This window comes from Palaemon carinicauda, chromosome 21, assembly GCF_036898095.1.
Source record: "Palaemon carinicauda isolate YSFRI2023 chromosome 21, ASM3689809v2, whole genome shotgun sequence".
Classification (NCBI taxonomy): domain Eukaryota; kingdom Metazoa; phylum Arthropoda; class Malacostraca; order Decapoda; family Palaemonidae; genus Palaemon; species Palaemon carinicauda.
Genome location: NC_090745.1, coordinates 116,277,537 through 116,297,536, shown reverse-complemented (window position 1 = coordinate 116,297,536; position 20,000 = coordinate 116,277,537). Strand labels below are relative to the sequence as shown.

The 20,000-nt window shown below is 40.2% G+C and overlaps 1 protein-coding gene across 1 annotated transcript in view; it reads right to left on the bottom strand.

The window, feature by feature from the left end:
- The window catches only part of LOC137615429 (insulin-like peptide receptor), a 422,698-nt gene that overhangs the window by 189,953 nt on the left and 212,745 nt on the right, over window positions 1–20,000 (bottom strand). The window contains 1 exon segment of the mRNA XM_068345299.1: window positions 15,177–17,724. Coding sequence (XP_068201400.1) covers window positions 15,177–16,314 — 1,138 coding nt within the window. The 5' untranslated portion in view covers window positions 16,315–17,724.

Genomic DNA, 20,000 nt, shown 5'->3' with positions numbered 1-20,000 from the left:
CCTTCTAGTCGATTTGCACTTGTATTCCTCTAGGAAGTCTATGCTGGCTTTCGAAATCCCGAAGCGCTTTCTCACCGCTAGGGCGAGAAAATCATGAGCTGCAGGGTCTGGGTTTTCTGTAATGAAGCGCAGACAGTCGACTTCTGGACTCGCTGGGTCAGAACTGGATGTGGTAGCGGCACGAACTTCATCTGTAGTTCCAACGCCAAGGGGAACCACATGCTGTTCGCCCACTTGTGGGCCACTATTGCCGCTACCCCCTTGAAGGATCTCAGTTTGTTGAGGACCCTCAACAGAAGGTTGTGAGGAGGGAACAGATAAATCCTGGACCATCTGTTCCAGTCGAGGGACATTGCGTCCACTGCTTCCGCTAAGGGGTCCTCGTACGGGGACACGTACAGGGGCAACTTCTTGTTGTCTTTCGTCGCAAAGAGGTCTATTTGCAGTTCTGGGACTTGATTCAGAATGAAGGAAAATGATCCTGCGTCTAAGGACCATTCCGACTCTATCGGTGTGAACCTGGATAGAGCGTCCGCTGTCACATTGCGGACTCCTTGAAGGTGAACTGCCGACAGGTACCACTTCTTCTTTTCCGCCAATCGGAAAATGGCTAACATCACTTGGTTGAGAGGTGGTGACCTCGACCCTTGTCGATTCAAGCATCTCACAACCACCTCGCTGTCTGTCACCAATCTTATGTGGATCGAGTGACGCGGGGAGACTTTCTTTAAGGTAAGGAGCACTGCCATAGCTTCTAGAAAGTTTATATGAAAGGTCCTGAATAGCTTGGACCAAGTCCCCTGGACTTTTTTCCGATGAGAGTGACCTCCCCATCCCTCCTTTGAGGCGTCTGAGTGAATCGTCAACGACGGGGGAGGTGGCTGAAGAAGAACAGACTTCTTTAGATGTCTGGCTTGGGACCAAGGTCTGAGAAGAGTACGTAGCCGAGGCGGCACTGGTCTTCTCAGGTCTCTTCGCGCGTTTGATGCATACCTTCTCCAAACTCCGGTTGCATCCTTTAGCTGTGCTCTTAGCACTGGGTCTGTCACTGAAGCAAACTGGAGAGAGCCTAGTACCCTCTCCTGTTCGCGTCTTGATATCCTTTCGGAATCTAGAAGTCTCTTGACAGAGCCCGCTATCTCCTTCCTTTTCTTCATTGGGATGGAGAAACTGTGTGACAAAAGGTCCCAGTGGATTCCCAGCCACTGGAACTTTTGGGATGGAGAAAGTCGAGACTTTTTCTTGTTGATCTTGAAGCCTAGGTACTCTAGGAACTGGATCACCTGACTGGAAGCTTGCAAGCATTCGGTCTCGGATGCTGCCCACACCAGCCAGTCGTCCAGGTAGGCTACTACCTGAATTCCCTTTAGGCGTAATTGTTTGAGAGCTGCGCTCGCAAGCTTCGTGAAAATCCTTGGGGCTATGTTTAGCCCGAATGGCATGGCTCTGAAGGCGTACAGTTTTCGTTGTAGCCTGAACCCTAGGTAGGGGGAGAGTCGACGGCTGATTGGGATGTGCCAATAGGCGTCTGACAAGTTTATAGAGACTGAGTATGCCCTCTTGGGCAGTAAGGTCCTTATGTGTTGCAGTGTTAGCATCTTGAATTTGCAATTCACTATGAACTTGTTGAGTGGTGACAAGTCCAGAATGACTCTGAGCTTTTCCGAGTCTTTCTTGGGAACACAAAACAGCCTCCCTTGGAATTTGATGGACTTCACCTTTCGGATCACATTTTTCTCCAACAGTTCTTGAACGTACTCCTCCAAAATGGGGGTGGAGTGTTGGAAAAACCGAAGGCATGGGGGTGGAGTGCTGTACCAGCTCCAACCCAGTCCATTCTTGAGTAGGCTTTGGGCCCAGGGATCGAAGGTCCAGCGATCCCAAAATTTCATCAGTCTCCCTCCTACCGGTATCATTTCACTTGGACTGCCGTCCTGAGGTCTTGCCTCCCTGACCACGACCACCTCTGAATCCCCTTCCCCTTGAGGGGCGCCTAGACGAGCCTCTGGCTGCTCTTCTAGGTTTTGCACGAAAGGAAGAAGACTGTCCTTCGAACGTTGGGGCGAATGTGGTTGACTGACCTGGCACCGCCTGGGGTACCCACTGAAAGGCAGTCGGGGTTTGTGCCACCATCTGGGGCACTGGAGGCAAAGGCAATTGCAGTTGCTGTTGCTGTCTATAAGGCTTGGCTGGCCGAGATGGTAGCCTAGTCTTCATATTCTTCCTCTTTGGTTGAGGACCCTCATCCGGGGAAGATTTTCTTTTGATAGCCAGGCCCCACTTCTGGAGAAGATTTCTATTCTCCACGGCGGCCTTATCAACAACCTCTTTGACCACATCGGTAGGGAAAAGGTCTTTTCCCCAAATGTTGGAGGAGATTAACTTCCTTGGCTCGTGTCTCACCGAAGCCCCGGTGAACACGAACTCCCTACAAGCTCTCCTTGCCTTGACGAAGTTATAAAGGTCCTTCGTCACTGTGGCTAAGTGAGACTTAGCCACTACCATGAACATTTCATGGACCTTGGGGTCACTTGCCATCGTCTCGAGAGTAGTCTGATGAGACATTGAGGCAGCCAGTCTTTCTTTTGTCTCGAACTCTCTTCGTAAAAGAGATTCGGACAGCTTGGGGAGGTCCTCGCCGAATTGCCGTCCGGCAATATCAGCCTCCAACTTTCCCACTGAGAATGTTAGATGGACATCCTTCCAGTCTTTGTGGTCCATAGGTAGAGCCAGCGACAAGGGTTTACACTCCTCCAGGGAGGGGCAAGGCTTGCCGGCCTCGACTGCCTTTAGGACAGCCGCAAACCCTTTCTGTAAAAAGGGGAAGGCTCTATCAGGAGAGGACACAAACGAAGGGAGCTTCTTGCTCAATGCAGCTACCTTCGAATTCGAGAAGCCCCTCTCTTTCATCGAGGATGAAAGTAGGGCTTGAGCCTTAGCGTGGTCCATAACAATGACCTCCTTCGGCTCTGTCTCCTCCCTTGAAGCTGGTTCTTTTCTCAGCCGGACATAGCAGTCCGGATATGATGCCTTGCTGGGCCAGAATTCTACCTCCTCTAGGGGAACTGAACCCAGCTTATCCGAAATGACGATCTTTCCAGTCGTCATCGGCATGTGCTCAGCATACCTCCATGGGTTAGCATCTGAGCATATGGGAAGGTCTTTCACATTGAGCCTTTTCCGGGGCCCATGTGATTCTGCCAGGGACTGCATACGCAGTTCCATTGCAGCCGCCTTCTCCTGATTCTCCTTCTGCATTTGTTGGATCATTCCAACAATCGAAGAGAGGGCCTGTCCCAGTTCTACTGGGAGGCCAGCCGATGTTGAGGGGATAGGCTCCGGCATCTGAACCGGAGTAGCCGACACCTCGTCGACCTCATCCTCTACGACATCCGGGGTTTGAACTTGATCCTGACCTTCTGCCAGGAGGTCTTCTTCCAAACGATCGTCCAGGTCAGACATCCTGTCACACAACTGGATGTCTTGCATCGCATCTGCGACTTCCTCGTCCACCTGGACTTGATCTTGAAGGATCTCCTCTTGAGGCTGGGGAATCACTGCCTCAGCTGATGCCTGGGGAAAAAGATACGCCCTCATCTTCTCACTTGGAAGATAAGGGCCAGAGGTGTTCTTCTTGAAGCCCCTTACCCAAGTACGAAGCTTTTCCCTAGCTATATCCCTTGATTCCGCCGTTCTAGGGGAATCAAAAGCCTCAGTAATCAGGTTAGTGCATACAGTACATACCTGAGGGTCCCAATACTGGAGATCATCCTTGGAGACAGCGCATGCTGCGTGTCTCCTACAACACTCATGTCCGCAGAGGTTCTTGCTGCGGACATTGCAGAAAACATTTCCGCACTTCGGAGGGTCCTCCTGTAAAGAGAAGAAATTTCCATGAGTATCAAGTGAACTATGTATCACTGGATATGCATATTATAGCATAACAATTCATAAATGAAAGACACACACTTGTGTTTCCCTCACAACCCATTGTTGCAGCCTTCCGGATAATAAAATCAAAAATGGTTTATCTCTACTAGAGTAACCAATGCAAGGTTTCCAGAGGAAACAGGTGGAGCTCACACCTAGGCAATGATTTTTAAAAATCCTGGATAATAGACGGGGAAGAACTCTGCTTCCTGTCTGAGGGCAACAGCAAAGGGCTGTGTAAGAAAACACAATAGTGTTAGAAGATACAGTGCTGTACCTAAACTTTTACTATAGTTTTCTTCTTACTGTATATGCTATACAGAAGAATACTAGTACAGTATAGGAGGATGTGTGCCGGCCTGCCTTTGCCGGCCGGCACACACCACAATTAGCTTTAAAGTATACTACTTAACAGCTATAGGGCGGCAGCCCTCTGGTTCAAATGCCTGTGCCGGCGGCAGCAGCTGCCGGCCAGCAACAGCCAGTGTTGGCCGGCAATGATTGCCGGCCAGCAACTACACAAGGTAGTACCCAGCTGCCGGCCACACTCTTGGTGACCGGCAGACAAGGACTGACATAAGCCGGCCGGCAAAGGTACAAGACCGATGCCAGCCGGCAGCAAAAGAACCAGAAGACTACCCCTGCCCGGCTGCCGGCCTCATAGGCCGGCAGCCGGCCTCATAGGCCGGCTGCCGGGACAGGTACAGCACTAGAAGAAAATAGAATGGATGCCGGGATAAGAGTGTACACAACCCCCCAAGCCCGGCAACCGAAAGAGTGCATATAAGGAAGGGGAGAAACTTAATTCAGGCTTCCTTGACCAATGCCGTCCGGCTCTGCCGGCAGGCATGGATGAGGGACCAAGAGAGGTCCGGGCAGCACTCGAAAACATAAGACCCTTGCCGTCCAGCGTCTCTGCCGGCCGGCAATGGGCTTAGTCAATCCATATCCCAACCTATACTAGGTCCAGAAGTAGAATGACATATGGTACAGTAATACCCCTGCCGGCCAGCTCTGCCGGCCGGCAAGGTACAGTACAGTAATGGCTAGGCCATTACGGAGATAGAGGGGGAAGGGACAAGAGGGTCCTGCCAACCTTGCTTTAGTGACAGATCACCCACAGCCAAGAACTCTGTCTTAGCCTAAGGGAGATCTAAGGGAAAGGGCCAGCGCAGTAGTATAATACCTGCCAGCTTCCAGAGCACCAAAGCAAGGAAGGCGTTGCAACTCCCAAGGGAAGATTTATCCTCCCCGAGAACAGCAACAGGACTTAGTCTGGTCGATCACACAAGAAGGAATCATAACTACAGAAACCTTCGACAGTGACCTAAGGGAGCTCAGCTCCCTTTGTAAGTGTTAGGTCAGCGAGGGAGACTCTGCCCCAAGCCAAACAACACGGACTCAGACTAAAAACTCTGTTGTTCTGTCCCTCTTTGAACCAGACTCAGCAGGAACAGGAAGGTACAGTAACACCCTAGTATAGTTTTATCGAAAATAAATTCGGAAAAAACCACTTAGGGATAAGCCCAAGGCTTAAACAGAGGGAAAGGGATTGCATACCTTCTCCGAAGAAAAGAAAGCAACCGGGGAGTATGATAAAGTATACTAAGGCTCCATAAGCAATTAGCCTAGGCACCAAGAGAATCGATTACCTAATTCACCGAAACTCTCACGTATACAATCTTGGAAATATTCCACACAGTCTAAAATGTATAAAATATAGCCTAAAGCTTCAATAAAATTTTAATTACACTCGGAAAAACCATAATCATGCATTAAGTACTAGGACCAAACGACTAGGCTACATGGCCTAGCGTAGGCCAGAATGGCGAATACTTCGCCAAATAATACTAAGCACGAAAGGAAATCCTATGTAAAGCTAAATAGCTAAATTTTATTAAGCAAAACAACCAGGAATGTCACTCTGACTAACTAATTTATACCTAGCGAGTGACAGTGTCCAGGACACCTCTGGTAGGCTACGGCTCTTGTATCAAAGATTAATCCTATTAATCACTCAAAATTTTACCAAGAGCCTACATTTATACATAACAGACACTATACTCAACTTATCCGAGGTCAACGAAGACGAAGAAGCCATGAAAAGTTGAATAAATCCAAGATTTGCGAGAAAAACAGGAAAAAACACCGAGTTGTTAAGCTACGCAAAAAGGAATGCAGATGGCGCCAGGATTGGCGCCAGGCACGCATACGAATCGGGGGATAGGGAAGCCTTGGGAGCGGCTCCCCTTTTTCTTTCCCGAATTCGTATCTCGTCAATCTCCCTCCTACGAGACGAATCTCTATTCAGGTCGTAGATTGCCATGTGACGTGTCTAGAATACGTCCTCTGATATGTCGCGATATCCCTTTCACGAGGGATACTCGCTCCAGGAGTTAGAATTCTGGTACCTTAAGGTAAATTCTCTGGGAATATCGCCGTAGTTGTAATATACCCTAGGAAGCTACCCTATAGGAACTTCCATCAGGACGACATGGCTTGAGCCCAAATATATATATATATATATATATATATATATATATATATATATATATATATATATATATATATATATATATATATATATCTCATCATCATCATCCGTTACTAGTCCAATACAAAGCAAAGTCCTTAGAATATATATATATGTATATATATATATATTTATATATATATATATATATATATATATATATATATATATATATATATATATATATAAAATTCTCATCACCATCAGCCGTTACTAGTCCACTACAAAACAAAGTCCTTAAAGTTTCCCACCCACTCCCCCATTGTTTACAAGCTCGCGATAGGGTGAAATCGAAAAAGAACCCACTTGATTTTTTCTTCGAATAACTTATAACAAAGTTTACAGAACTTTCCCTTCGTGCAAGCTCGCCCTGCTTACACAAAAAGGCTCTGGAATTTACCAGGTTGAAGTGATATTCTAATCTCGTCTCTATCTTGCTTTTATAGTCTCCTGAAACACTCCTTTTTCTGATGGAAGAAAGTGATTAGAGATTTATCTCTCACGCATGCGCAGATCTGCATATATTTCCTAGCCAATCGATCTATGACTAAACGCTTTTCAGCACGATTTTAGAAGCTGTTTTTATATCATTGGTGTGCGGAACCAGTTGCTTACTATATCAACACTATTTCAGTTGGTTTGAATGTTTGTGGACAAACAAAAATAATATGAAGATTGGAAACGTAACTATTTTTAATATAAACATTTCAGGACATTACATTCTCCAGGTTTACAAGATAGAGGATTGTAATTTCCTGAAGATTCGAAACAATAAATCTAATCATGATAGCAGATTATTCTTCAAATTCATAGAATGTGCAAATATACTAATCTATATCAAACTTATTTGAATTTATTAATCTTTACCAAATATTTTACTGCAAATAAGTGAATGTGGACCAATATATCAATATATGTCAGTGAAATATTAATTGTCTCAATGATTTTATTACATTTCTAGCTAATCTTCTTTCACATTTTCTTGCAATATACGTAGCAAAGCTATTTAACCAGAAATGTCTTAATATCTTTGATTAACCTCTGTGATAATATAATCTGATGAAGCAAAAAAGAACATTCTATTGTGCTTTGTGCAATCTTAACATGGAAGAAATACAAAAGGGAACAGATAATAGCTCTTGAGAAATACAATAAAAAGAAAATAAGCCATATGATTCTATTAAAAGAATGAATACTGATAATTCAATAGAGATAAATCATGAACGTTGGATAACCTATGAAAAGCTTCCACATTCACCTTTAATGGGATGTTTTTCACCGTGTTAAAGGGTTCTGGTGGCCTATGCAGTAACGTCCCTGACTGGTGATCGCCAGACTGGGGTTCGAGTCCCTCTCAGACTCGTAATTCCTTTGGTCGCTGCAAACTCACCATGCTTATGAGCTAAGGGTGATGGTGGCCGATGTGGCAACGTCCCTGACTGGTGAATGCCTGACTGGGGTTTGAGTCCCGCTCAAATTCTATAGTTTCTTTGGTCGCTGCAACCTCACCATCCTTGTGAGCTAAGGGTTATGGTGGCCTATGCGGTAACATCCCTGACTGATGATCGCCAGACTGGGGTTCGAGTCCCTCTCAAACTCGTAATTCCTTTGGTCGCTGCAAACTCGCCATCATTACGAGCTAAGGTTGGGGGTTTGGGGGAGAGCCTATAGGTCTAGTTGCTGAGTCATCAGCAGCCATTGCCTGGTCCTAGCTTGGGTGGAGAGGGGCTTTGGCTTCCACATTCATTGGGGTCCCGCTCAAACTCGTTAGTTCCTTTGATTGCTGCAACGTCACCATCCTTGAAAGCTAAAGATGGGGTTTTTGGGGGAGCCTATAGGTCTATCTGTGGAGTCATCAGCTATAATTGCATGGTCTTAGCTTGGGTGGAGAGGGGACTTGGGCGCTGATCATGTGTCTATATGGTCAGTTTCTAGGACATTATCACTATCCCTTGCTTCTGCCATTAATGAACGGCCTTTAAACATTTAAATTGAAACGTGAATAAATAAAAGGTGTTGGGAGTGTTTTGTTTTGAATGACAACGTAATCACCCTCTGGCCGATTAAAGGTTTAAAGGTCGCTCATGAATGACAGAGGCAAGGGACAGTGATATTGCCCTAGCAAGCAGGACAATGCCTTAGAGACTGACCATATATTATATGATCAGCGCCCAAGCCTCCTCTCCACCCAAGCTAGGACCAGGGAGGGCCAGGCAGTGGCTGCTGATGACTCAGCAGATAGACCTATAGGTTCCCCCAAACCCCCCAACCTTAGCTCACGAAGGAAGGATGGTAAGGTTGCAGACACTAATGGCACTAACGAGTCTGAGCAGGACTCGAACCCCCGTCTGGCAAACACCAGACAGAGACGTTACCAATCAGGCCACAACAACCCTATGTGAAATTGTTTAGGCTACACTAGAATGTATGAATAATAAGACGAATTCAAGTTACTGTATAAGTCGGCTGCCCTGTGTGGTATTTTGTAGAAATTAAACTGTAATAATGATTTATTTACCTAAAGAACGTTTTTCATATTCTACGGATTATGCATGATTAGGCTACATTCTATACCAAGTAATTAAAAGGACGTTAGTTTTATTTCTTGTTCTGTCCGCGTGAGATTTGGAAGAACCGATCCTCTGCTCTTGTGAGTCTCAAACATGTTAATTCTTCTAACTTGAGGAGATAAGAAGCATCAAGACGGGTCTTGGAGACTGGAGTGTCTGGGGATGTAGGTCATGATGAGGCAGAATGACATCGAAGAAAGCTTGAAGAAAAAATTTTTTTTAAAAAGGCTACCAGAAACCAAAACTGATGTGACTTGAAAGAATAAAAAAAAAGTCACCAATAGAATAAAAGTTTAACCAAATGATATTGGAAACAACATACTCATACATACGCACAAATACAACAAGACTGAGACTTGACTAGATTAATTGTAATCATTCGCTTTGATAGGTGACAATCCCTTCTCCCCTCCATCAGCAGCACAGTGCAGGACCCCACTGAAGAAATGTGACCAGAATATGTCAAAGCTCCCCTCCCCCCCCTCCACCAGCAGCACAGTGCAGGACCCCACTGAAGAAATTGCTGAGTGGCCAGAATAGATGACAAGCTGGTCAAATGTGGCCTTAAAACTGACCAGTCCTGGGAGAGTGGCCAAATACCCAGACCATTAATCATATTCTCCGATTATAGCCGGTCATGGCCACTTTCTCATAATTTGGACAAGTCTGACTTAGTTAATTTCAGTGAAAGAAAGCTTCAATGGTTGGCTGTTTAAAGGTGTCTGGTTTCAGTTCCAGTTTCATTACAATACATGATCACTAGAACGTCAGCCGGGCCAAAAAAAAAAAAAAAAAAAAAAAAAAAAAAAAAAAAAAAAAAAAAAATGTTGCCCCCCCAAAAAAAACCACCGCCTACAGTGCCTAACTATAGCAGTGGGCTCCCCCTAGTAAACAGCTTAAACCCACGTTCCCGAGCTGGGATCCATCTGCTGCCATGCGACTGCTAGGCGAACGAGGCGTAATAAGCTATGAATGAACCATTCACTCAGTGTAATGCTTGGGGTCTGATCTTGAATGGTAGATGTCGTGTCTAGCACTGGAAAAAAGCCCTTACGTAGTATCATGACTTGTTATCACTTGGCTGTGCTAGGCCACCCACACACATACCCCAGAGATTGCCTAGGGCTTTAGGCAATCACAGGGCAATCCGTGTGCTGTGTGTGTGTGTGTGTGTGTGTGTGGGTGGTCGTCAAAGTCTATACGAAGTGCTCCAAGTATTTCTTTGTTACTGACGTGACACTTTGAAGTATTTCATCTAAATGTGGATTCATTTGGATGTTTTGAGTTTGGGTCATGTGGCAGGGTGCCAGTTGGGGGGGGGGTTGCACATTCAGCAATGATGCGTAACATAGGGAAAATTACATTGTAATTTTATTTTTTTTAAATTGTCTCGTATCCCATCTTTTTTGCTGAATCTTTTTCCTCAGATAACCGTTGTCTAATGGTTCAAGTGATGATTTACTTGACTTGTCTTTTATGATAGATTCCTCTGTTAATAATTGAAATTATTCCCTTATTAAAAAGCGAAATTTTTCCTCTGTTAATAACCAAAATATTCCTCTCTTAATAATTGCAATTATTCCTCTGTTAATAATTGAAATTATTCCTTTGTTTAATTATCAAAATTATTCCTCTGTTAATAATTTGAGTTATTCCTGTGTTAATAAATCAAATTATCAACAAAGGAATAATTCAAAATATTCCTCTGCTAATAATCGAAATTACTCCTTCGTTAATAATTGAAATTATTCCTCTGTTAATAATTGAAATATATTACTTATTTACTAGTTTTTAATGTAATAAGTTTAGTGATACATGGTAATGAAAAGAATTTGTAATCTATAGCCATATTGTGTAATTGTCCTCAGCCGTGTAATCCGTTGATTACAGTGATTTGAAATATGGATTAACGTTGTTTTTAGGTATTTTTAGGAGTGTTGCGCCATTATGAAATATACTAAAAAAAGGTTACTGTCTTCAGCTGTACCTAGTGGTAATTTAATGTTTGCGAGTAATGAAAATTGTTTTTGTGTTTTAAGAAGTGGTACACCTTCATGAAATATGCAAAAAAAAAAAAAAAGTAATTTAATGTTTACTAGTGACGAAAATCGTTTCTATGTGTTTTAAGAAGTGTTACACTTTCATGAAATATGCAAAAAAAAAAAAAAAAAAAAAAAAACCTACTGTCTACAACTGTATATAGTGGTGATATAATCTTTTACGTGTAACGAAATTTTGCAAATTCAAATAAAGAGTTCTCTCCAAGAAGCTAATTTGACATTCAAATAGTATAGTGAAGACTACGTAAATGAATTAACTCAAAGATTCCTGAACTGTTTTAGAACTTTTAGGATGAACAATTCATTTCAATATCATAACTCGCACCTGTTGCTCATGTCTCCTGCAACCTTAACTAATTACTTTCTTGGAATAATCACATTTCAAAATTGCAATTGCATTGCAATGTTAAAGAAACCATACATGTTGAATAACTTCTTCATCTGTGATCACATTTATTAGTAATCACAATCGACGTTTATATAGTTGTTTGGTATATACCTTGCTGTTTATTGCTTTTGACACACACACACACACACACACACATATATATATATATATATATATATATATATATGTATATATGTATGCATATATGTATATATATATATATATATATATAATATATATAGATAGATAGAGAGAGAGAGAGAGAGAGAGAGAGAGAGAGAGAGAGAGAGAGAGAGAGAGAGAGAGAGAGAGAGAGAGATAGCTCCTTACAATTGTAAGCTGGTAGCATATTTACTTTTAATTCTGTATACTGTATATATACACCTATTACATTTAAATTTAATTCAAACTACTATATATATGTTACTTCTTATGATTGAATATTTCCACCAACTAAAAGTAGAGGTAAAAGGAAATAAATTAAGACATGAAAAGTTCATTCACGAAATTGCTTCACCGAGTTAAAACAAACGGCAAAAAAACACTTCATCGTTCGCTTGTGTTCGCCCAGAAGTCGTAATCTCAGAGGAGTTGTTTATAAAAGAGAGTCAAGTGTTTCGGCTAATCGTTTTTTCAAACATGCGGTCTTAGTTAAGTCTTCGAGTGAATATGCACCGCGCGTAAAACAAAGTTCCTTACACCTGAAGTTGTGCTGAGACGTTCTTGGGAGTGGAGTATTTTAGGAGTTTGAAAATGTCAAGGGGCAGTGTAGTAGCGCTCTCTCTCTCTCTCTCTCTCTCTCTCTCTCTCTCTCTCTCTCTCTCTCTCTCTCTCTCTCTCTCTCTCTCTCTCTCTCTCTCTCTCTATGCTTTTATTTGATCAATGATTCTGTTTCATACCATCACATGGATGATAATTTAGATTTTATCACAGATTTTCATTGTTTGTAATAGAGTTGAATTCATATAAGAAAAGTAAATCGAGAAACAGATGTTTTAGGAGAGAGAGAGAGAGAGAGAGAGAGAGAGAGAGAGAGAGAGAGAGAGAGAGAGAGAGAGAGAGAGAGAGAGTAAAAGTTTCTCTCAGTGTGAGAGACAAACATAAAAGGACATAATTTATCCCGTATAAACAGCCATGCACACAAACATACGTAATTTGAATATCATAACCCAAAATAGGGCAGTAAACCAAGTGTTATTTATAGCACCCTACCCCACAAAACACACACACACACACACACACACACACTCACACATGAGCAAGCAGGCAAGAGAAGTTTGACGGATGACGATGATAGTCAGAAATTCCGTAACTTGAAAAACAGGGGAAATGAAGCATTCAAAATAAAAGAGAAGTGATTAATTAGTTTATTTGAACCGAACCCAGTTTCAAAATTTTTTTTTTTTTCTTCAAAAGACTTTCAAGTGGTACTTTTTTTTGGCAAAATTTTCAGACTGAAATTTTTATTCCATTATTATTATTATTATTATTATTATTATTATTATTATTATTATTATTATTATTATTCCCTAATTGGAAAAGCAGGATGCTATAAGCCCAATGGCTTTAACAGGGAAAATAGCCCTGTAAGGAAAGACAATAAACTGCAAGAGAAGTTTAAAGACGATAACAATATTAGAATAAATTTTTCATAGATGAGCCATAAAAACATAAAAATAAAAAGAGGATACAAACTTCAAAATAACATGAGGAAAAGAAATAAGATATCTCTAACCCAAGACAGTGGAAAACCATGCTACAGAGGCTATGGCACTACCCAAGACTAAAGAACAATGGTTGATTTGGAGTGTCCTTCCCTAGAAGCATTTGCGAATTATCAGCAATTTTCTCACAAAGGTTGCTCATGAATGGCAGAGGAAAGGAACAGGACTATATATACCTTTTTATAAGTTCCCAAACCCCCTCTCCATCAAGCAAGAACCAGGGAGGTCCAGGTAATGGTTCTTGAAAACTAACTAGGCAGACTTATAGGCTCCTTCAAACCCTCCTTCCTAGCTCACAAGTATGGCGAGGTTGCAGACACTACAAGAAACTTTCGAGCTTGAACAGGTCTCGAACTCCTTTCCAACAGATTGCAAGGAAGGGACGTTTTTAAGTGACTGCCATAACCATGGTAGAGAATTACAGTCATTATTATTATTATTTTTATTATTACTACTACTTGCTAAGCTACAACCCTAGTTGGAAAAGCGGGATGCTATAAGCTCAAGGGCTCCAACAGGGAAAATAGCCCAATGAGGAAAGGAAACAAAGAAAAATAGAATATTTTAAGAACAGTAACAAACGTAAAATAAATATATCCTATATAATCTGTAAAAACTTTAACATTAGTAATTCTATTTTATAACGAAATTAATATCCATTTTACTTTATAAGAAGCAGATTGCAATATCTCACAAGCCATTTGTAACTGGAATTTAATTCTGTTGGAAGCAAATTGTCATCGATTACAATTACTTTCCCACTGCAAGCAAATCAAAATCTATTCCAAGCAAATTGCAATATACTGCAATGCCTTATGAACTAGAAACTTTCTATTGCACTTTATAAGAAGTAGAATGCAATATCTCGCAAGCAATTGTATCTCTGAAATTTCTTCTGTTGCAAGCACATTATCATTGATTACAATTATTTGCCCTCTGCAAGCCATTCAAAATCTATTCCAAGAAAACTGCATATTTGAGAGCGCCAGACAGATGGGCGTTCTTGTGGTTCACAGGAGAGCGCTAAGAGTTTCTTCATAAAATCTATTCTGTTTCATTTATGACAAAGGTTCAAATTTCTGATTCACAGATCCATTAAAGTTCGTAATAGAGTTTACATAAGGTTCGTCATAAAATAAGTTCAGTTTCATAGATGTGGAGGTCTGTGAGAGAGAGAGAGAGAGAGAGAGAGAGAGAGAGAGAGAGAGAGAGAGAGAGAGAGAGAGAGAGAGAGAGAGAGAGAGATGATTACAATTTTAACTAATTAATTGAATTTGCAGCGATGTCATGCATAAACCAGACTCGTGTCAGGCTGTTCAACTTAAAAACATTCGTTTGCAAGTTTGTACTTCTGAAACTGAATTCTTGTTAACACGTTTTTTTACATTTTTCCTTCACATCGTCAACGTTTGCATAGTTCCAGCAAAGGGTTTAGGAATGCACAATAAGGTTTACATTATGAGGCTTGTAAATGCCTGAAGACCCTGAACATACTAGTAAACATTAAATAGAAATTCAGTAACACTATGATAGGTTATTCTATGGGAGCGATTTTTCATTGAAGTTCTGATAAACGTAAAATGGTTATTCTTTAAACTAATGTAGACTAATACATGTATATATGATTAATTCTTGATGTGCAGGATTACTTTAAATAGTACATAGTTTAAAAATTAAGGCGTAAAGTATTGCTAAATTGGTGATGTAAACGATTCATCGCAATAAATAAAAAGAAAAAAAGAGTAATAATGAACATCATTGAAAAAAAATCTTTTTTGCTAAAATTATAAACTATGACAACATTCTCTCTCACAAATCACTAGAACACACATTGTTAATCAGTGAATTCATGAAATGACATAAAAAATAGAAAGTGATTAAATGGGAAAATTGTAATTATGAAAAATAAATGAAGTAAATCATAATACTATCAATATTCTGAGAGTTAAACAGCAACAGTGCAATGCTCACTTTGATCCGCCGTGACGTTGTTCCTCTGACAGATGTTCGTTTCATTGTAGGCCTCTGCTTGCAACTTGCTGGTACACGTCCACACAGCCACCATTATTACTAATCTAGTCCACCAGTCGCTCCACCTCCCGTTGTGAAGTTTACTCGGGGCGTAAGAACCTCTCTCGGCGATTCCTCGCCCATGATAGGCTTTGTGTCTTGGTTTGTACAACGGGAGGCGGCAGCTCTGGTCTGATCCCAATAGCATCCTAGGTTCTCTCAAACACTGACAAGTACTATCAGTCGAAGCATGCACATTAGATCCTTTTATGACCTCGTCGAGTTCGAGAGGTAGATGGGTTTTACTTTTTTTCTCGCTAGGGGGTAGACTCACGACAGATTGTTTGTTTTCATCTGGGGGGTCTATTTGCGGCACTGTGTCCTGTAAGGTGGAACTCGACGATTTCTTCTCCTTCTGTGTGGTATCTCGGTGACGTCTGTCTTCCGCATTTACGACTGCAAATAACCTCAGGTACAAAAGACATGAATTATATACATAAACCCTGCAACTGTAACTTGCTAAAAGGCGGTATCTCTTCGCTGAGTGATGCCTCGACTTTTTCAGGGATCTGATTGTGACGACTATGTGGTAAGTGCGACCAACTTTTTTCTTTTGACCTTCTTCTTCCTCCAGCTCTTTTGGATTTCTAAGCTGACAGACTCGCACGATTGTCGAGACGGCATTTGAGACAGCGACTGTAATGGTATCAGCTGTTTTTTGACAGCTTGAGTCTCTGGATGATGCTGCATGTTCTCGACGATGCAAGCGTTGACTGCTAATGCTCTTACGGCATTTAGCGGTCTTTTTAGCACCCATGTCTTCTTCATTCATCAAGGAAATGTGACTTCGGCCGGGAAACTCAAACCATTTCCTAGTTGAATTTTCTTCCCTCTTGACATACGTCTTGATTTTCACTGTTAATGACAAAACGCAGATTCTGTCAGATGATAAACTCTCGTAAACTAGAAAACATTTTGAGCAATTTTTCAGTTTTACTACATTCGACGAACTAGACAGTAGTGTTTTCTGCCACACTTGAGAAACGGATTCAGAGGTGTTTGTTAACAGATAGTTTTGTTTCAGAAAGCGTAAATTCATGGGACAGGTCAGGATAAGTCGTAATTATCAGACCAGATTATTCCAAAATATGATTGGAAAACGATTGGTCATTTCTCAATGGTTGTTGTGTAGTCCAGACACGTGATGGAGTGCCATGCTTTGATTCGTAAGGAAAATAATCTCAGTCTGGAGTTGGAGCTAAAGAACTTAATTTTGTGAGGCAGATTTATGAGCGGATTTGATCTAAAATGCCGTCCTTTTTCCTGCGGTTCTTTGTAGAATGTTGGGCAGAAGAAGCACCTTGGTAACGTTATACTGACGAATCATTCTTTGGTTTCAAGAGGCTTACATTCCCATAAAAAAGCTCAACACTTCTTTTACACTCTCTTGATAGAGATTGATTTAATTCTACGAAAATGCTAAAACTAGTTTAGTAGCAAAAAACAAAATATTTAATGATTTTGTAAAGTTCCCTTCAAAAAAAAGTCTTTGAAAACTGCACAAACTCAAATAGAACACTTGAAGCAAATTTTATTATGTCAACGTGGCCCTGGGTTGTACAATTTCCTTCAATATATTTCAAGATTTTGTAAGTTTCTTTTTAAAAAAGCCTTTGAAAAGTGCACAAACTCGAACAGAACACTTAAAAACAATTTCTGTTATGTCAACGTGACCCTGGGTTGTACAATTTCATTCAATGTATTTCACGATTTTGTAAAGTTCCCTTAAAAAAAGTTTGAAAACTGCACAAACTCAAATAGAACACTTGAAACAAATTTTGTTATGTCAACGTGACCCTGGGTTGTACAATTTCATTCAATGTATTTCACGATTTTGTAAAGTTCCCTTAAAAAAAGTTTGAAAACTGCACAAACTCAAACAGAACACTTAAAAACAATTTCTGTTATGTCAACGTGACCCTGGGTTGTACAATTTCATTCAATGTATTTCACGATTTTGCAAGTTTCCTTCAAAAGAAAAAGTCTTCAAAAACTGCACAAACTCAATCAGAACACTAAAAACAATTTCTGTTATGTCAACGTGACCCTGGGTTGTACAATTTCATTCAATGTATTTCACGATTGTGTAAAGTTCCCTTAAAAAAAGTTTGAAAACTGCACAAACTCAAACAAAACACTAAAAACAATTACTGTTATGTCAACGTGACCCTGGGTTGTACAATTTCATTCAATGTATTTCACGATTTTGTAAAGTTCCTTTAAAAAAAGTTTGAAAACTGCACAAACTCAAACAAAACACTAAAAACAATTACTGTTATGTCAACGTGACCCTGGGTTGTACAATTTGTTTCCCGTCCTTAGTCTTTTACTTAACGTTTGAAACTTTGCTTCAAGTAGTAAACAGAGACCCGTGCAGCTAGACATCTCCAGCTTCCTGATCACAACAGCAGAGATTGTTTGGGTCTTAGAAGTTCAACATGGAATGTACCTGTTGGAAGAAAAAAAAATCTTATCATTAGATATTCCCAAACAGAGTAGTTGTTTTGAAAATAGCATTATTTAAAAAATTGAGCTTCGTATATATTAAGTGTGTGCGAATACACGTAAACACGTATTTCAGTTGTTGTTTCAAGTATGAAGAATTGTAAATATGAGAGGAAAAGTGAACATTATGTTTTCAGAATGTGGAATGCTATGTTGGTGCCTCAATTAATTGTAAAGTTTTTTTTTGTGGTTTTAAGTTGAAATCTTGCAATTTATAGGACGATTAAAGATTTAAACGTGTATCTCTTCCTTTGTGTATTTCAAAATCTTTGTTACCGTTTCTGAATGTAATGATATAAGATATCGGTAAAATTTTACAATGTACAATAAACTGAACTTTTTTTTTTTTGCTTTGGAAACAACTGGAAGCATTTGCAGAATAATGAAATAAAGAAAACGAAATGATGTCCGAAAAGGATTTTTTTTTTCTCCTGGGGAAGTCATCATTATCATCTACGCCTATTGACGCAAAGGGCCTCGGTTAAATTTTGCAAGACGTCTCTATCTTGAGCTTTTAAATCAACTTTTCAATTCATCATGGAGCCTAGTTGAGAGTTTAGTGAACTAATCTCTCTTGAGGAATGCGAATATGATGCCAAAACCATCCCCATCTACCCCTCGCCATGATCTCATCAACATAGGGGAAGTAACAACTTGCAAATCTCACTAGACGGATCTCTGAATGTTCGTACCTAAGATAGAAAAAAGCTTATTCATAATGAAAGTTATAACTTAATATGATTACTGGGGAAGGAAGGTCACTGAATCTGCAATTTTGGAACAGAAGAAGAGTTTCTTGGTAAACGAGACCTACGAAGTGTATGAAATTGGTTTAGCCAACAATTGTTCATCAAAATGTATGACTATGTTCATTTAATTATTATAAAAAGGTTGAATTTGTTGAAATGAAAATATTATTCGATAAGTAAGAATTTGAAAAAGTTGGTTTAACCAACAATTGTTTATCAAAATTAATGACGATGTTCATTTCATTATTATAAAAGGTTAAATTTGTTGAAATGAAAATATTCTTCGATTGATAAAGAATTTGGAAAAGTCTTAATTATAAAGTAATAGTTATGAAAGAATGTATAGAGGGAGTCTGATACTTATGTGTGTTTTTTTTTCTCTCATCAGTGCTCCTCAAGGAGAGAACTGTAGGCATTGCCAAATGGACGTCACGGCGTTCCTTCGGCCTCTAGCTGCACCCTCTGTTTAGCTTTCTACTGACGCTTCATTCTGGTTGTCTTTCTTCAATCTTACTGTCCAACATCTAACTTTTACTTATTAGTGCAGCTATGAATGGTCTTCTCAGACCCAGTGCCGGGTCATATGAAGCGAACTCCATAAATTTTAACGCATAAATGCAATCTGTTTTTTATTTATAAGGAGAACATGAAAAAGGACTTTAATGGAAAATATGAATTATTTACTAGCGTTGGAAAATCGTATAAAAGAAATTCGCACTAAATGGATTTTGATATGCATGTATGCGGAAATTATGATACATATAGCTGAGAGCTGAAGAAGAACCACTAGTTTTTATTTTTTTATTTTTTTTTTGGGGGGGGGGGGCAAGCGCTTGAATCTCGCTTTACAAACAATTTAGAGAAGAAGGTTTTTTTTGCTGGGGAATAACTTTATTTATCCTTGAAAAATGTGTTTGTGTGTGTATGTGTATGTGTGTGTATGTGTATGTGTGTGTTGGCATCTGTACTTAGTAAAGTTTGTATCGATATCCTAAATACAGAGCCCAAAAAAAGTTGTAGTTGTACTTCGTGCTTTTCTCCTTTGTCTACATTAATTATGTATACGTATATATACATGTAAACATATTTGATAAATCTATACATAGAGGCATTTGTGCATACATACATACACACAAAAAATATTCACGAAATTCCTTTAATCGTCCAAACTCGCCTTGCATGATCAGGACACTAAAGCGACTTATGATTAAAAACACGGAACCTCCAACACTCGAGTTTTTTTTTTTTTAAGAGTCAAAAGCTTGCATGGCCTGTGAAAATAATGATTCAATCGAGTGATCTTATTGACTGGAGGTTTTTTTTTTTTATTAGCAAATGTCAAAGCTGAATGTTATGTGTTATATGCATGGTACTCTGGAAAACTATATTATATTATATATATTTACCAAGGCACTTCCCCCAATTTTTGGGGGCAGCCGACATAAAAAAATGAACAATAAGGGACCTTTCG